The 16,805-nt window shown below is 41.4% G+C and overlaps 1 protein-coding gene across 3 annotated transcripts in view; it reads left to right on the top strand.

The window, feature by feature from the left end:
* The window catches only part of ripor1 (RHO family interacting cell polarization regulator 1), a 107,439-nt gene that overhangs the window by 48,240 nt on the left and 42,394 nt on the right, over window positions 1–16,805 (top strand). For all 3 annotated transcript variants that reach the window (XM_034177279.1, XM_034177278.1, XM_034177277.1), the window contains exons 2-7: window positions 9,518–9,641; window positions 9,863–10,015; window positions 11,201–11,279; window positions 15,886–15,909; window positions 15,992–16,045; window positions 16,297–16,446. In XM_034177279.1, coding sequence (XP_034033170.1) covers window positions 9,544–9,641; window positions 9,863–10,015; window positions 11,201–11,279; window positions 15,886–15,909; window positions 15,992–16,045; window positions 16,297–16,446 — 558 coding nt within the window. In that variant the 5' untranslated portion in view covers window positions 9,518–9,543. The remainder of the gene's footprint in view (window positions 1–9,517; window positions 9,642–9,862; window positions 10,016–11,200; window positions 11,280–15,885; window positions 15,910–15,991; window positions 16,046–16,296; window positions 16,447–16,805) is intronic.

Below are 16,805 nucleotides of genomic sequence, written 5' to 3'. Positions count from 1 at the left end.
AAAAAATGGATGGATGGATGGATTTTGTACCTTTCAAATAATTCATTTTGATTAATTTATAACTTTGGAAAACAGAGGCATGTTTGTTTTGTAATATGAGAACCATTTTTGCTTTTGCTTTAATTAATAAAATATCAAAATAGGTGATGATTATGTTTCTTTTGATGTGATTGATTAATTGATTTATCAGTGTGTCGTTATAGCTTTAATAGGTTTTGTTATTGCGTTGAGAATTTTCTGATACAAAATGTTCAGTTTGGTCTACGACTGAGTGCGACAGAGTTAATAAATGAATGAAAAATGAGTCCCGTCATAACCGTCTTCTGAGGATCTGCTAACCTGATTATTCACAAACTTTTCATACAATCTCAATGAAACTTAGTAGAATAATCACCTGACGTTAACAAGTGAAATTTATTTTATCAATCAATCAATTTTTTTATATAGCGCCAAATCACAACAAACAGTTGCCCCAAGGCACTTTATATTGTAAGGCAAGGCCATACAATAATTATGTAAAACCCCAACGGTCAAAACGACCCCCTGTGAGCAAGCACTTGGCTACAGTGGGAAGGAAAAACTCCCTTTTAACAGGAAGAAACCTCCAGCAGAACCAGGCTCAGGGAGGGGCAGTCTTCTGCTGGGACTGGTTGGGGCTGAGGGAGAGAACCAGGAAAAAGATATGCTGTGGAGGGGAGCAGAGATCAATCACTAATGATTAAATGCAGAGTGGTGCATACAGAGCAAAAAGAGAAAGAAAGTGCATCATGGGAACCCCCCAGCAGTCTACGTCTATAGCAGCATAACTAAGGGATGGTTCAGGGTCACCTGATCCAGCCCTAACTATAAGCTTTAGCAAAAAGGAAAGTTTTAAGCCTAATCTTAAAAGTAGAGAGGGTGTCTGTCTCCCTGATCTGAATTGGGAGCTGGTTCCACAGGAGAGGAGCCTGAAAGCTGAAGGCTCTGCCTCCCATTCTGCTCTTACAAACCCTAGGAACTACAAGTAAGCCTGCAGTCTGAGAGGGAAGCGCTCTATTGGGGTGATATGGTACTACGAGGTCCCTAAGATAAGATGGGACCTGATTATTCAAAACCTTATAAGTAAGAAGAAGAATTTTAAATTCTATTCTAGAATTAACAGGAAGCCAATGAAGAGAGGCCAATATGGGTGAGATATGCTCTCTCCTTCTAGTCCCCGTCAGTACTCTAGCTGCAGCATTTTGAATTAACTGAAGGCTTTTTAGGGAACTTTTAGGACAACCTGATAATAATGAATTACAATAGTCCAGCCTAGAGGAAATAAATGCATGAATTAGTTTTTCAGCATCACTCTGAGACAAGACCTTTCTGATTTTAGAGATATTGCGTAAATGCAAAAAAGCAGTCCTACATATTTGTTTAATATGCGCTTTGAATGACATATCCTGATCAAAAATGACTCCAAGATTTCTCACAGTATTACTAGAGGTCAGGGTAATGCCATCCAGAGTAAGGATCTGGTTAGACACCATGTTTCTAAGATTTGTGGGGCCAAGTACAATAACTTCAGTTTATCTGAGTTTAAAAGCAGGAAATTAGAGGTCATCCATGTCTTTATGTCTGTAAGACAATCCTGCAGTTTAGCTAATTGGTGTGTGTCCTCTGGCTTCATGGTTAGATAAAGCTGGGTATCATCTGCGTAACAATGAAAATTTAAGCAATACCGTCTAATAATACTGCCTAAGGGAAGCATGTATAAAGTGAATAAAATTGGTCCTAGCACAGAACCTTGTGGAACTCCATAATTAACTTTAGTCTGTGAAGAAGATTCCCCATTTACATGAAGAAATTGTAATCTATTAGACAAATATGATTCAAACCACCGCAGCGCAGTGCCTTTAATACCTATGGCATGCTCTAATCTCTGTAATAAAATTTTATGGTCAACAGTATCAAAAGCAGCACTGAGGTCTAACAGAACAAGCACAGAGATGAGTCCACTGTCCGAGGCCATAAGAAGATCATTTGTAACCTTCACTAATGCTGTTTCTGTACTATGATGAATTCTAAAACCTGACTGAAACTCTTCAAATAGACCATTCCTCTGCAGATGATCAGTTAGCTGTTTTACAACTACCCTTTCAAGAATTTTTGAGAGAAAAGGAAGGTTGGAGATTGGCCTATAATTAGCTAAGATAGCTGGGTCAAGTGATGGCTTTTTAAGTAATGGTTTAATTACTGCCACCTTAAAAGCCTGTGGTACATAGCCAACTAACAAAGATAGATTGATCATATTTAAGATCGAAGCATTAAATAATGGTAGGGCTTCCTTGAGCAGCCTGGTAGGAATGGGGTCTAATAAACATGTTGATGGTTTGGATGAAGTAACTAATGAAAATAACTCAGACAGAACAATCGGAGAGAAAGAGTCTAACCAAATACCGGCATCACTGAAAGCAGCCAAAGATAACGATACGTCTTTGGGATGGTTATGAGTAATTTTTTCTCTAATAGTTAAAATTTTGTTAGCAAAGAAAGTCATGAAGTCATTACTAGTTAAAGTTAATGGAATACTCAGCTCAATAGAGCTCTGACTCTTTGTCAGCCTGGCTACAGTGCTGAAAAGAAACCTGGGGTTGTTCTTATTTTCTTCAATTAGTGATGAGTAGAAAGATGTCCTAGCTTTACGGAGGGCTTTTTTATAGAGCAACAGACTCTTTTTCCAGGCTAAGTGAAGATCTTCTAAATTAGTGAGACGCCATTTCCTCTCCAACTTACGGGTTATCTGCTTTAAGCTACGAGTTTGTGAGTTATACCACGGAGTCAGACACTTCTGATTTAAAGCTCTCTTTTTCAGAGGAGCTACAGCATCCAAAGTTGTCTTCAATGAGGATGTAAAACTATTGACGAGATACTCTATCTCCCTTACAGAGTTTAGGTAGCTACTCTGCACTGTGTTGGTATATGGCATTAGAGAACATAAAGAAGGAATCATATCCTTAAACCTAGTTACAGCGCTTTCTGAAAGACTTCTAGTGTAATGAAACTTATTCCCCACTGCTGGGTAGTCCATCAGAGTAAATGTAAATGTTATTAAGAAATGATCAGACAGAAGGGAGTTTTCAGGGAATACTGTTAAGTCTTCTATTTCCATACCATAAGTCAGAACAAGATCTAAGATATGATTAAAGTGGTGGGTGGACTCATTTACTTTTTGAGCAAAGCCAATAGAGTCTAATAATAGATTAAATGCAGTATTATAAATGCAGTTTTATATAGCACCAACTCAAAACAGTGTTGCCTCAAGATGCTTCACGGAAAACAATTTTAAAAAACTAAGATAAAATGAATTTAAAAGTTAAAAAGCACAATTAAACGATTAAAAAAAGCACAATAAAACAGTAAAAAAAAAAAAGCATAGTAACAACACAATATGCTAGCCAATAAGAAAGAGAAAATAAGTGTGTCTTAAGTCTGGACTTGAAAGACTCCACAGAATCTGACTGTTTTATTGATGCAGGGAGATCATTCCACAGAACAGGGGCATGATAAGAAAAAGCTCTGTGACCCGCAGTTTCATTAAGTTCCCTTAATGCTTTGGTGTTGACCAGGATTTGTGCTTGTCAATAGAAATTCCGTCCTTCCTGAAAATGTTCATATTTTAGAGCCCTGTCACACCTTGATGATTTAGCCAGCATATGGTGACGCTGTTTGTTTATTTGAGAAGTTAACATTTGATGAAAATAAGACAGGCTGACAGGCAAAAATCAACTTATGGTTGTTTAGCTGCTCTTAGGGACAACTTAGTTGTACAAATAACTATAGTTTGTAATGTTTGACAATTTAGTGTCACAAACCCCGACAGTGTGAAACTTTCAGGAAGTATAATCTGTTCTATCTTGGTATTGTCAAGGTTGTGAATGTTGGCTTTATTTATTTTTGTGACAGTTCAATCAGTTTGCTAAAATGAGAGGTGGAACGACACCATCTCCAGTTGCATTTGGCACTAATTCATGGCAAAACTCCATTCCATCAAAAAGTTGACATTGTGACGGACTCTTCACCTGAGGTTTCGTTTGAGATAAATTCCAGGTGTGAATTCTTGTAGAAAGGGCAGCACGGTGGCTTAGTGTTTAGCACTGTTGCCTCACAGCAAGAAGAAGAAGGAGCATTTTGAGACGGTGATCCATACTTTATTTCATCTCACTTCGACTCACTTTATGTCAGTCAGTTGCTGCTTTCACGTTTGCAGTTGGTTCAGAATGCTTCTGCACAACTTTTGACAGGAACTCAAAGGAGACGACACTTTACCGCTGTCTTGGCCTCTCTTCATTGGTTACCTGTATATTTTAGGGTTCATTTTAAAATTCTGGTCTTTGCTCGTAAGTCTCTTCATGGATTAGCCCCGTTGTACCTCTCTGGGCTTCTTCACTCTTATGTACCTTGTCTGTCTCTCAGGTCAGCTGGCCAGCTGTTCCTGGAGGTACTGAGATCTAAAAAGGAAGCTCAGAGGGGACAGGGCCTTTTTTCTTGATGCACCTAAATTGTGCAATAGTTTGCCTTTGGGTGTAAGAGAAGCACCTTCATTGGCCACTTTTAGGTGTCGTCTTAAAAATGATTTTTCCTTTGGCTTTTGACTACAGTGAGACTTAGTTTTCTAGATTTTATAGTTTTTAGATTTCATATTTATTAACTTGTTTAAATATATGTGTTAATAACTGTTTGTTTTAGTGCACATCACTTTGGGTCAGCTTTGGTTGCAGTAAAGTGCTTTATAAATAAAGATGGTATGGTATCTGTGTGGGTTCCCTCTGGGTGCTCCGGCTTCCTCCTGCATCCAAAGACATGCAGTTTAGATGGATTGGAAACTTTGTAATTGTCTGTAGGTGTGCTTGTGTTTGTCTGTCTATATGTGTCCCTGTGACAGACTGGCGTCCTGTCCAGGGTGAACCCCGCCGCATGCCCTATGACTGCTGGGATAGGTTCCAGCCCCTCCGTGACCTTTAATTGGAGTAAGCGGGTATAGAAAATGGATGGATGGAATTTCCCGTGGAACTGATGTCCTATTGGCGAGATGTGCATATACTGTGATTTTCTTCGTGTTAGTGAGGTGCTCCTCCCATCACTGGTGTTTGACTTAACCTCCAGAAGAACTGACCTTTCTCTTAAAGCAGAGGACCTCAGGACAATCTCCCTTTGTTAAATTTCCTGTCAGGAGTCCCAGTTGCGTTTGACTTCCTGTAGGATTGTGACATTTCCTGAGCTGTGGGTGGGGGCGACTCACCGTCATCTGGTACTTCAGCTGTTTGAAGAAACAGGATGCAGGATGCTGGTTTAGGCCGTGGTAGGAAAACACGGGTTTAGTCGACAGAAACTAACTGATGATGTGAGCCACAATCAATGTTTTTATTTCCACACAGCAGAATTGTTTTTTGGCTCCATGTCTCAAAACGACTTTAAACTACAGAAAGAGAGTGGACGCATTGAATAAGGAGTCTGACTCCTGTTTGTGTTTGGTATTTGCTGTTAGCACGTGTTTGCTGTTAGCATGTTAGCCCAAAGATCTTTCAGCTTGCTGCTGTGAAACTTTGCAGAATTATCAATTTTTTGGTATTAATCAATCTGTTGATCGTTTTAACATCCTATACTCATTCCTGCCCCCTGCTGTTCTACAGGAATTCACAATATGACGTATGTTTTATTGTTAAGTTGTGGTTTGTTAGTCCTCCTCACATTAATTGATTTAAAAAGTTGTTGAGCTCTGTGGGATAAGGTGTTGGGATACCATGTAGACCCGGGTTTGGTTCCCAAGGATAACACACTTATGCACATCCAACTGTACGTGGGTACCGCCCTCATCTGGGGAAGTGACCTATGATGGATTGGTGTCCTGTCCAGGATGAGTAATAGACTCTCATTCGCTTCACGCTATAGAATCCAGAGATAAGTGTTGCTACAGCGTGTTGAGTTAGGGAACAGTATAATGCACCTTCTGACACACAGGGGCTGTCAGTGACTGAACCACTGGAATTTCAGTTTTTTACAGACTTCCTGTTTCACCACAGGAGCCATACGTGACCCCAAGTGAGATGTGATGCAGATAAGACGCTGAAACTCATAACAAATGTAGAAGACAACTCGGGTGCCCTGCTCCCTAGAGGAGGGCATAATGCGATAAGTTTTCCTTTCTGTCACGCAGCTTACGGATGCAATAACTTGAAAACAAATGACAGCAGGCTGAGTAAACTTGGTGTGTAGGTGCCTCTTGTGACGACCTCAAATGAGTTTGCATATACAACCCCTGGCAAAAATTATGGAATCACCGGCCTCAGAGGATGTTCATTCAGTTGTTTAATTTTGTAGAAAAAAAGCAGATCACAGACATGACACAAAACTAAAGTCATTTCAAATGGCAACTTTCTGGCTTTAAGAAACACTATAAGAAATCAAGAAAAAAAGATTGTGACAGTCAGTAACGGTTACTTTTTTAGACCAAGCAGAGGAAAAAAATATGGAATCACTCAATTCTGAGGAAAAAATTATGGAATCACCGGCCTCAGAGGATGTTCATTCAGTTGTTTAATTTTGTAGAAAAAAAGCAGATCACAGACATGACACAAAACTAAAGTCATTTCAAATGGCAACTTTCTGGCTTTAAGAAACACTATAAGAAATCAGGAAAAAAAATTGTGGCAGTCAGTAACGGTTACTTTTTTAGACCAAGCAGAGGAAAAAAATATGGAATCACTCAATTCTGAGGAAAAAATTATGGAATAAGGTGTTAGTTTTGGGGATGAAAATTTACAGGGTGATTCCATAATTTTTTCCTCAGAATTGAGTGATTCTATATTTTTTTCCCTCTGCTTGGTCTAAAAAAGTAACCGTTACTGACTGCCACAATCTTTTTTTCTTGATTTCTTATAGTGTTTCTTAAAGCCAGAAAGTTGCCATTTGAAATGACTTTAGTTTGGTGTCATGTCTGTGATCTGCTTTTTTTCTACAAAATTAAACAACTGAATGAACATCCTCCGAGGCCAGTGATTCCATAATTTTTGCCAGGGGTTGTAGATTGCCCCAACCTAAGTATTAAGGTTACAGAGGTCAGCTTCTGAAATTCTCGTGAACAAGATTACTTGAGAACATATTACAGCAATCTCTCCAAATCTGGTATATTGGTCACTTGGATGAGTGTGCGTATGGCTGACCTTGACTTACTTTTCAAGGTCACAGAGGTCAATTTAGGAGATTACTATTGGTAAACATGATAACTTGAGTACATATAACAGCAGGTTCATCAAATTTGGTATATAGATGGCTCATGTGATGCCCTTGGATGAGTTTGTATATGACTGATCTTGACCTGCTTTGGAAGGTCACAGAGGTTAACTTAGGAAATTCTCAGTGAAAATGATAACTTTGGAACAAATAACAGCAGCTTCACCCAGTTCAGTATAGAGATGGCTCATGTGATGACCTCACCTGAGTTTGCATATGGCTGACCTTGACCAGCTTTTCAAGGTCACGGGTCAACTCATCACATTCTTGATAAACCTTGCTGACTTCAGTCATTATTTTATTTGTGGATACAACACTGGATAGACCTAGTAACTCCAGCTTGATTTCCTACCTAATGATCAGTCGCAGCTTGTTAAGCAGTTAACGAAGTGAGTCATATTAGGAGGACATATATCACACGCTCTCTGGCTGCCATTTTAATTTTTGTTCCGAGGGAAGAACTGTGTCCAACAGATCTGAGGTTAGGCTCTAAAAAGTGAAAATCACCTAAACCCTAACTTAGTTGTGTCCTTTTTTCTCTTTATCCAACAGTTTGCAGCAGATGACCCCTTCATAGCATCAAGGTCTACTTAAGAGATCTTTTCTGTTAAATGAGTTCTTCTTCACCTCAGTCATGTTGTGTTTCCTCTTATGTTGGGTTCCTGGAAACAGTACAGAGTTTACAGTCTCAACCGCTTCAATATATAAAGTGGTGTGTGTGTGTGTGTGTGTGTGTGTGTGTGTGTGTGTGTGTGTGTGTGTGTGTGTGTGTGTGTGTGTGTGTGTGTGTGTGTTTGGACTGGGATTAGAAGAGTAAACATCTGATGAATGTGAGCGGACACATTTTCTCACCGTCAGGAATGTGAAGCGGTTCAGAGGTGTTTTTAAGGAAGTGGTTTCTGCGTTTGGGGGTTTTAGAAAGAAAAGATGAGCTGTGATGTGTGAAGACATGAATGTTGTTATCACGGTGTGTGATCACCACCACAAGAATATCTTCGCTCAGTTGTCACCATCACAACCACATTCCTGAAGGATGATGTGATTGATGGTTTACGTGTCAAACGTGATACCTCAGAGAGCGGAGATATAGGCCAAGGCCAAGTGTCGCTCGTCACACATGTTGTTCTGCAGATACATACATATGTCACTCCAGCAGACCTGTCAGTCATTATGCTGCAGTCTGAGTGCCACGTCCACGTCTCGCAATCTTGTGAACAGATCGAAACCTACTCAAACCAAATACACAATAACAAGAGGATTTCATTATTTTTCTGACGCTCAGAGTGATTTCAGATATTCAAAAATACCTTCAAAGGCTGTTTCTTTTTTTGCATTGATCTATTTTTTATTATATATTTTTACAGTTTTTATCAGAAATTTTTTTACTGTTTTAACATAGTAAAAATGAACAAAAAAAATCTCTCTTTTATGCAATGTTACCAAAAAAAACGGAAATAGCATGTATAAAATGCATGTGAGGGAAGCCACCAAAATGCCCACAACAACCTGCTGCTGTACGATTTTTGATAAATGACTGTATTTCTATAGCACTTTGCCATCTGATGCCTCACATTCACACACAGAAAACTCTATAGAACTTCACGCTGTATATAGCTGTTAAATGCAGGCTTCACCATACATGTTTGATACGACACATTTAACTATTAAAGGCGACTTCACATCATATAAATAATTATATTAATTCAAAAACCATCACAACTCTTAAGTTAAAAATCAGATGAATTTTGCAAATATCACCTGTGAGTAACTGTGTCTGTGGGATAGTGCATAAGCAAATCACAGTTGTTTGATTATTGATCTGGTATATCGGCATTTACCACATTTTAGTCTGTTAATCTTCATTATATGATGATTCAGTTTGGAGATTTGAAACATGACAGCGATTGTTGCTTTTGAGTTATAGTGTGCAGAATCTGAAGGTGTGGGCTCATTTATCTGTCCATTCACTCACTGCATTTTGATAAGATTTGTGGGGTTTTACTGATCATGAAGATATTTAACATTAGTTTATATGAATTACAAGCACAGTCTAAAGCAAATGTAAATATTGTGCAGTTTTGTGAAGATTTGTGTCCAAACTCTTTATTTTCTTTCTCTGTTTAAATATATTGTGAAATGAAAAGTGTTTGATTCTATGTTCTGGGTGGAGTTTTAGACTTCAGTGGTATCCCTTGGTTTCATTGTTACATCGTCAAATAGTTTTGTGAGCTGCTGCTGATGGTTCTGTTTGGTGTCTCTGCAGGGAGTCCTTCCAGAACCCTGTCCACCATGTCGCTGTCTGCACGGCCCGTCAGACGGATCACCTCCAGATCCATCACTAGGAGCCAGAGCTTCACTGGAGTCAACACTCGCGACAAGTACTACAGGTACACACAGCGGGGAAGTCCACGCTTCACAGGACATCCTGTCAGGTGGAGCTCGGAAAAACACAGACAGGCTGACTCTCAGAACACAGAATGCCACTACAACAAGATCTCAGCTTCATTTCTCTCACAGTTTACTCCATGAGAGGGTGTATTTTTGTGTGTGTGTTTATGTCTGGAGTTGAGACACTGGAGGTTTTAATGTGATGGTGGTCTCACTGCAGGAGTCTGTCAGCGTTCAACACTCCAGGAATCAGCAGGAAACCCAGCAGAGCCAGCAGAATGTTCACTGTGTCCAGCAAGTCCAACCCGCCTCCGAAAACCCCTCAACCCGAACGAGTGGACGAGGTGTTCGAGGCGCTGAGAAAAGGCCTTCAGTGAGTCACCAAGCAGGAATTAACAAAAGAAAAATGTCCAAGGTGCTGTGACTGTGTGGGAGGAACGTTAAACGGATCCAGTTCTTCTGTCAACATTAATCACTGCACAGGAGCAAACGGGTCAACACGACTTCTTCTGCTGCACACTTTATTTCCACTCAATTCTGACATTGAGTCTCGTTGTGGCCGTTTGGGTCAGTGGACATCTCGTCCGTCTGTCTGACTCTATAAAAACTAAGTCTCCTTTCACAAATACTGGGATGGTTAATGTACTGTATTTTCCAGACTATTAAGTCGCACCAGAGTGTTCGTGGTATCTGTCCAAAAATACTTCATGATGAGGGAAGAAAATATATGTTGCATTAGTCTGTCACATTTATTTTTGAAACGTGATGCTACAGCTTCATACATTGAGAAGCAAAATGAATTTCATTAGTGTGATATTTATTTATAAAGCAAACACCACATTAGCAAACAGAGGCCAACGGGCTAATTAATGTTATCGTATGAGGTACAAAACGCAAGTAAACTCCTTCTTGTGGCTACTGAACAGATGATCATAGATGAGGGAAAAGTGCAACTTAACTAGCTGCATTATGTATTTATAACATTAAAAACTAAAGTTGATCATTGACGTAGCTTACGTAGCTGACATGTCATTGCTGTTCTTGTTCTCTCACACAGTCCAAGTAGTGTTCCGAGTAGTGTTAAAGTTATATGCCATTTTAATTCCAGAATATGGTCTTTCAGTTTGAGAGCTTGATTTCTTAAGTTTGGTCAGTGTTTGAAGGTGACATCTGTGTGAAAGAAACAGATGTCCTGACATGTTTTCGGCGCCTTGAACGAGTTGTGTCTCTGGAGATGCTGAGTGCTCTCCAAGAGCATCGGCTGCTGGAACGTCTTCCAGGTCGTGGAATGTTTTCCATATGATGCCTTAAGCTGTACTTTGACCCACAATGCATCACTGCACTATTAATGTGTTGTCTTACAGATGATTGTTTCTCTCCGTTCTTTGTGTTGTCATTGTTCTGTTGTTTGTCCTGAACTGTGTGTGTGTGTGTGTGTGTGTGTGTGTGTGTGTGTGTGTGTGTGTGTGTGTGTGTGTGTGTGTGTGTGTGTGTGTGTGTGTGTGTGTGTGTGTGTGTGTGTGTGTGTGTGTGTGTGTGCGCGCGCACTTCTTGTCAGGTCATACCTGCAGGTTCATCAGACGGAGTTGGACAGTCTGAGCAGGCAGATTAAAGAATCAAAGAGGAACTCACGGCTGGTATGTGTGAAGATGTTAAAGTGACACAGCTAACTGGGTCCTTATTCCCGGTCCCCCCCCATCCTTTCCTAACATTCATCCTAACCTCCTCCTAACCTCATCATCCTAACCTTTCTCCAGATAACTAAACACCACATAACAGTCTTTTTCTTTTTCTTTATCAGCCGTCAGTGTGAACAGGGATTCATCTGTTCCTGACATCAAACCAAACTGCCCCTCTCTCACCTCCTCACCTACGACAGTTTCTTCCCTTAGCTCTTCTCCTCTGATGCTGTCCTGTCTTAGCTCCTCTGCTGTGATGCTCCTCTCCTCCCTTAGCTCCTCTCCTCTGATGCTCCTCTCCTCTGATGCTGTCCTGTCTTAGCTCCTCTGCTGTGATGCTCCTCTCCTCCCTTAGCTCCTCTCCTCTGATGCTCCTCTGTCTTAACTGCTCTCCTCTGATGCTCCTCTCCTCTGATGCTCTTCTGTCTTAACTGCTCTCCTCTGATGCTCCTCTCCTCTGATGCTCTCCTCTCTTAACTCCTCTCCTCTGATGCTTCTCTCCTCTGATGCTCTCCTCCCTTAGCTCCTCTCCTCTGATGCTCTCCTGTCTTAGCTCCTCTCCTCCCTTAGCTCCTCTCCTCTGATGCTCTCCTCCCTTAGCTCCTCTCCTCTGATGCTCCTCTCCTCTGATGCTCTCCTGTCTTGACTCCTCTCCTCTGATGCTCTCCTGTCTTGACTCCTCTCCTCCGATGCTCTCCTGTCTTGACTCCTCTCCTCCGATGCTCTCCTGTCTTGACTCCTCTCCTCCGATGCTCTCCTGTCTTGACTCCTCTCCTCCGATGCTCTCCTCCTCTGATGCTCCTCTCCTCTGATGCTCCTCTCCTCCTCTGATGCTCTCCTCTGATGCTCCTCTCCTCTGATGCTCTCCTGTCTTAGCTCCTCTCCTCTGATGCTCTCCTGTCTTAGCTCCTCTCCTCTGATGCTCCTCTGCTCTGATGCTCTCCTGTCTTGACTCCTCTCCTCTGATGCTCCTCTCCTCTGATGCTCCTCTCCTCTGATGCTCCTCTCCTCTGATGCTCTCCTCCTCTGATGCTCTCCTCCTCTGATGCTCCTCTCCTCCTCTGATGCTCCTCTCCTCCTCTGATGCTCTCCTCCCTTAGCTCCTCTCCTCTGATGCTCTCCTGTCTTAGCTCCTCTCCTCTGATGCTCCTCTCCTCTGATGCTCTCCTGTCTTGACTCCTCTCCTCTGATGCTCTCCTCCCTTAGCTCCTCTCCTCTGATGCTCTCCTGTCTTGACTCCTCTCCTCTGATGCTCTCCTGTCTTAGCTCCTCTCCTCTGATGCTCTCCTGTCTTAGCTCCTCTCCTCTGATGCTCCTCTGCTCTGATGCTCTCCTGTCTTGACTCCTCTCCTCTGATGCTCCTCTCCTCTGATGCTCCTCTCCTCTGATGCTCTCCTCCTCTGATGCTCTCCTCCTCTGATGCTCCTCTCCTCCTCTGATGCTCCTCTCCTCCTCTGATGCTCTCCTCCCTTAGCTCCTCTCCTCTGATGCTCTCCTGTCTTAGCTCCTCTCCTCTGATGCTCCTCTCCTCTGATGCTCTCCTGTCTTGACTCCTCTCCTCTGATGCTCTCCTCCCTTAGCTCCTCTCCTCTGATGCTCTTCTGTCTTGACTCCTCTCCTCTGATGCTCTCCTGTCTTGACTCCTCTCCTCTGATGCTCTCCTCCTTTGGCTCTTAGTCTGTTCCCAGATCATTGTATATAATGTTCCTTTAAATCAAATCAATTTTATTTATATAGCGCCAAATCACAACAAACAGTTGCCCCAAGGCGCTTTATATTGTAAGGCAAGGCCAAACAATAACTACAGAAAAACCCCAACTGTCAAAACAACCCCCTGTGAGCAAGCACTTGGCGACAGTGGGAAGGAAAAACTCCCTTTTAACAGGAAGAAACCTCCAGCAGAACCAGGGTCAGGGAGGGGCAGTCTTCTGCTGGGACTGGTTGGGGCTGAGGGAGAGAACCAGGAAAAAGACATGCTGTGGAGGGGAGCAGAGATCAATCACTAATGATTAAATGCAGAGTGGTGCATACAGAGCAAAAAGAGAAAGAAACACTCAGTGCATCATGGGAACCCCCCAGCAGTCTAAGTCTATAGCAGCATAACTAAGGGATGGTTCAGGGTCACCTGATCCAGCCCTAACTATAAGCTTTAGCAAAAAGGAACGTTTTAAGCCTAATCTTAAAAGTAGAGAGGGTGTCTGTCTCCCTGATCTGAATTGGAAGTACAATAACTTCAGTTTTATCTGAGTTTAAAAGCAGGAAATTAGAGGTCATCCATGTCTTTATGTCTGTAAGACAATCCTGCAGTTCAGCTAATTGGTGTGTGTCCTCTGGCTTCATGGATAGATAAAGCTGAGTATCATCTGCGTAACAATGAAAATTTAAGCAATGCTGTCTAATAATACTGCCTAAGGGAAGCATGTGTAAAGTGAATAAAATTGGTCCTAGCACAGAACCTTGTGGAACTCCATAATTAACCTTAGTCTGTGAAGAAGATTCCCCATTTACATGAACAAATTGTAATCTATTAGATAAATATGATTCAAACCACCGCAGCGCAGTGCCTTTAATACCTGTGGCATGCTCTAATCTCTGTAATAAAATTTTATGGTCAACAGTATCAAAAGCAGCACTGAGGTCTAACAGAACAAGCACAGAGATGAGTCCACTGTCTGAGGCCATAAGAAGATCATTTGTAACCTTCACTAATACTGTTTCTGTACTATGATGAATTCTAAACCCTGACTGAAACTCTTCAAATAGACCATTCCTCTGCAGATGATCAGTTAGCTGTTTTGCAACTACCCTTTCAAGAATTTTTGAGAGAAAAGGAAGGTTGGAGATTGGCCTATAATTAGCTAAGATAGCTGGGTCAAGTGATGGCTTTTTAAGTAATGGTTTAATTACTGCCACCTTAAAAGCCTGTGGTACATAGCCAACTAATAAAGACAGATTGATCATATTTAAGATCGAAGCATTAATTAATGGTAGGGCTTCCTTGAGCAGCCTGGTAGGAATGGGGTCTAATAGACATGTTGATGGTTTGGAGGAAGTAACTAATGAAAATACCTCAGACAGAACAATCGGAGAGAAAGAGTCTAACCAAATACCGGCATCACTGAAAGCAGCTAAAGATAACGATACGTCTTTGGGATGGTTATGAGTAATTTTTTCTCTAATAGTTAAAATTTTATTAGCAAAGAAAGTCATGAAGTCATTACTAGTTAAAGTTAAAGGAATACTCGGCTCAATAGAGCTCTGACTCTTTGTCAGCCTGGCTACAGTGCTGAAAAGAAACCTGGGGTTGTTCTTATTTTCTTCAATTAGTGATGAGTAGTGAGATGTCCTAGCTTTACGGAGGGCTTTTTTATAGAGCAAGAGACTCTTTTTCCAGGCTAAATGAAGATCTTCTAAATTAGTGAGATGCCATTTCCTCTCCAACTTACGGATTATCTGCTTTAAGGCACTTCTGATTTAAGGCTCTCTTTTTCAGAAGAGCTACAGCATCCAAAGTTGTCCTCAATGAGGATATAAAACTATTGACGAGATAATCTATCTCACTCACAGAGTTTAGGTAGCTACTCTGCCTTGTGTTGGTATATGGCATTGGAGAACATATACCTCTTTTTGCTCTGTATGCACCACTCTGCATTTAATCATTAGTGATTGATCTCTGCTCCCCTCCACAGCATGTCTTTTTCCTGGTTCTCTCCCCTCAGCCCCAACCAGTCCCAGCAGAAGACTGCCCCTCCCTGAGCCTGGTTCTGCTGGAGGTTTCTTCCTGTTAAAAGGGAGTTTTTCCTTCCCACTGTAGCCAAGTGCTTGCTCACAGGGGGTCGTTTTGACCGTTGGGGTTTTACATAATTATTGTATGGCCTTGCCTTACAATATAAAGCGCCTTGGGGCAACTGTTTGTTGTGATTTGGCGCTATATAAAAAAATTGATTGATTGATTGATTGCTGTAACCAGGTTTCTGTAAGGCAGAATAAATCAATATGTTGATCAATTATTATATCATTTACCAACAGGGACTTAGAAGAGAGAGACCTAATGTTTAATAGACCACATTTAACTGTTTTAGTCTGTGGTGCAGTTGAAGGTGCTATATTATTTTTTCTTTTTGAATTTTTATGCTTAAATAGATTTTTACTGGTTGTTGGTGGTCTGGGAGCAGGCACCGTCTCTACAGGAATGGGGTAATGAGGGGATGGCAGGGGGAGAGAAGCTGCAGAGAGGTGTGTAAGACTACAACTCTGCTTCCTGGTCCCAACCCTGGATAGTCACGGTTTGGAGGATTTAAGAAAATTGGCCAGATTTGTAGAAATGAGAGCTGCTCCATCCAAAGTGGGATGGATGCCGTCTCTCCTAACAAGACCAGGTTTTCCCCAGAAGCTTTGCCAATTATCTATGAAGCCCACCTCATTTTTTGGACACCACTCAGACAGATGTCTGAGTGGTGTCTTTAGATGTCACTGGATTTTATTTCTGTGGAACTCTTTGTGCTGCAGATGTTATTTAAATCAGTGACATCATGTCTGATGTGATGTTTCTTGTCTTCTTCAGGGCTTCCTGTATGAACTGGACAAGGTGAGCTCATCACACTAAAGCAAACAGAATTATCAATATTTTCTACTTTCTGCTGATGACGGTTCTGATCTTCTTCTGGCAGCAAGTTAAGGTGACAGAGAGGTTCATAAGACGACTGGAGTTCCACCTCAGCAAGGTATGACCTCGAGGAGCCATAGAGACAAAAGCTACGTTTGGAAATGTCACATGTCTCTGTTTTGAAATGTTTTGTGATGCTGAAGCTCAAAGTTAATAAAAACCACAGCTGTGGAGTATTGAAGCTTTAGAGACATTACGTTTGTTGTTTTCTTCTTCAGCTCCTGTGTACATTTTACATTTGCTGTTTGAGACATCAGTTGATGTTCTCATGGATGCTTGGCAGTATAATAATTCTTGTGTTGTGCACAGATTGAGGAGCTGTATGAGGCGTACTGTCTGCAGAGGAGACTCCGGGACGGTGCCAACAAGATGGTGAAGGCCTACACAGAGTCCAGCAACAGCAAGGAGGCCAGAGAGAGCTTAGCAGAAGCCAGTAAAGGATACAGAGAGTACACCGAGGTACGCACATGGCTACACTCGGTATGCTGTTCCTTACAAATGCTTCAGTCACTGTGAAATTTTGGAATTTATTTATTATTTTTTATTTATTTATAAATTGCCCAAAGTGTGCCACTGTCCATATACGTATGGTCCTTATGTGATTGGAGAGTATTCTGTCTGCTGCACCTCCAGTTACAGTTTCATGGTTTAGTAGAACAGTAGTCTTCATTAAAACGACTGACAAATGTTAATGTGTAATTTCTTGATGCTTGAGTCTGTTTTTCTGACTTTGTTTTTTGAACATCACTAACAAATGGCCTCTCTCTCAGACTGTAAAGCTCCGTTAGGATTTAGTCTGTGAGATAGAAATGTTCATT

The sequence above is a fragment of the Thalassophryne amazonica genome, chromosome 8 (assembly GCF_902500255.1).
Source record: "Thalassophryne amazonica chromosome 8, fThaAma1.1, whole genome shotgun sequence".
Classification (NCBI taxonomy): domain Eukaryota; kingdom Metazoa; phylum Chordata; class Actinopteri; order Batrachoidiformes; family Batrachoididae; genus Thalassophryne; species Thalassophryne amazonica.
The sequence above is the reverse complement of the archived record's forward strand: the minus strand, read 5'-3'. Positions and strand labels throughout refer to the sequence as shown.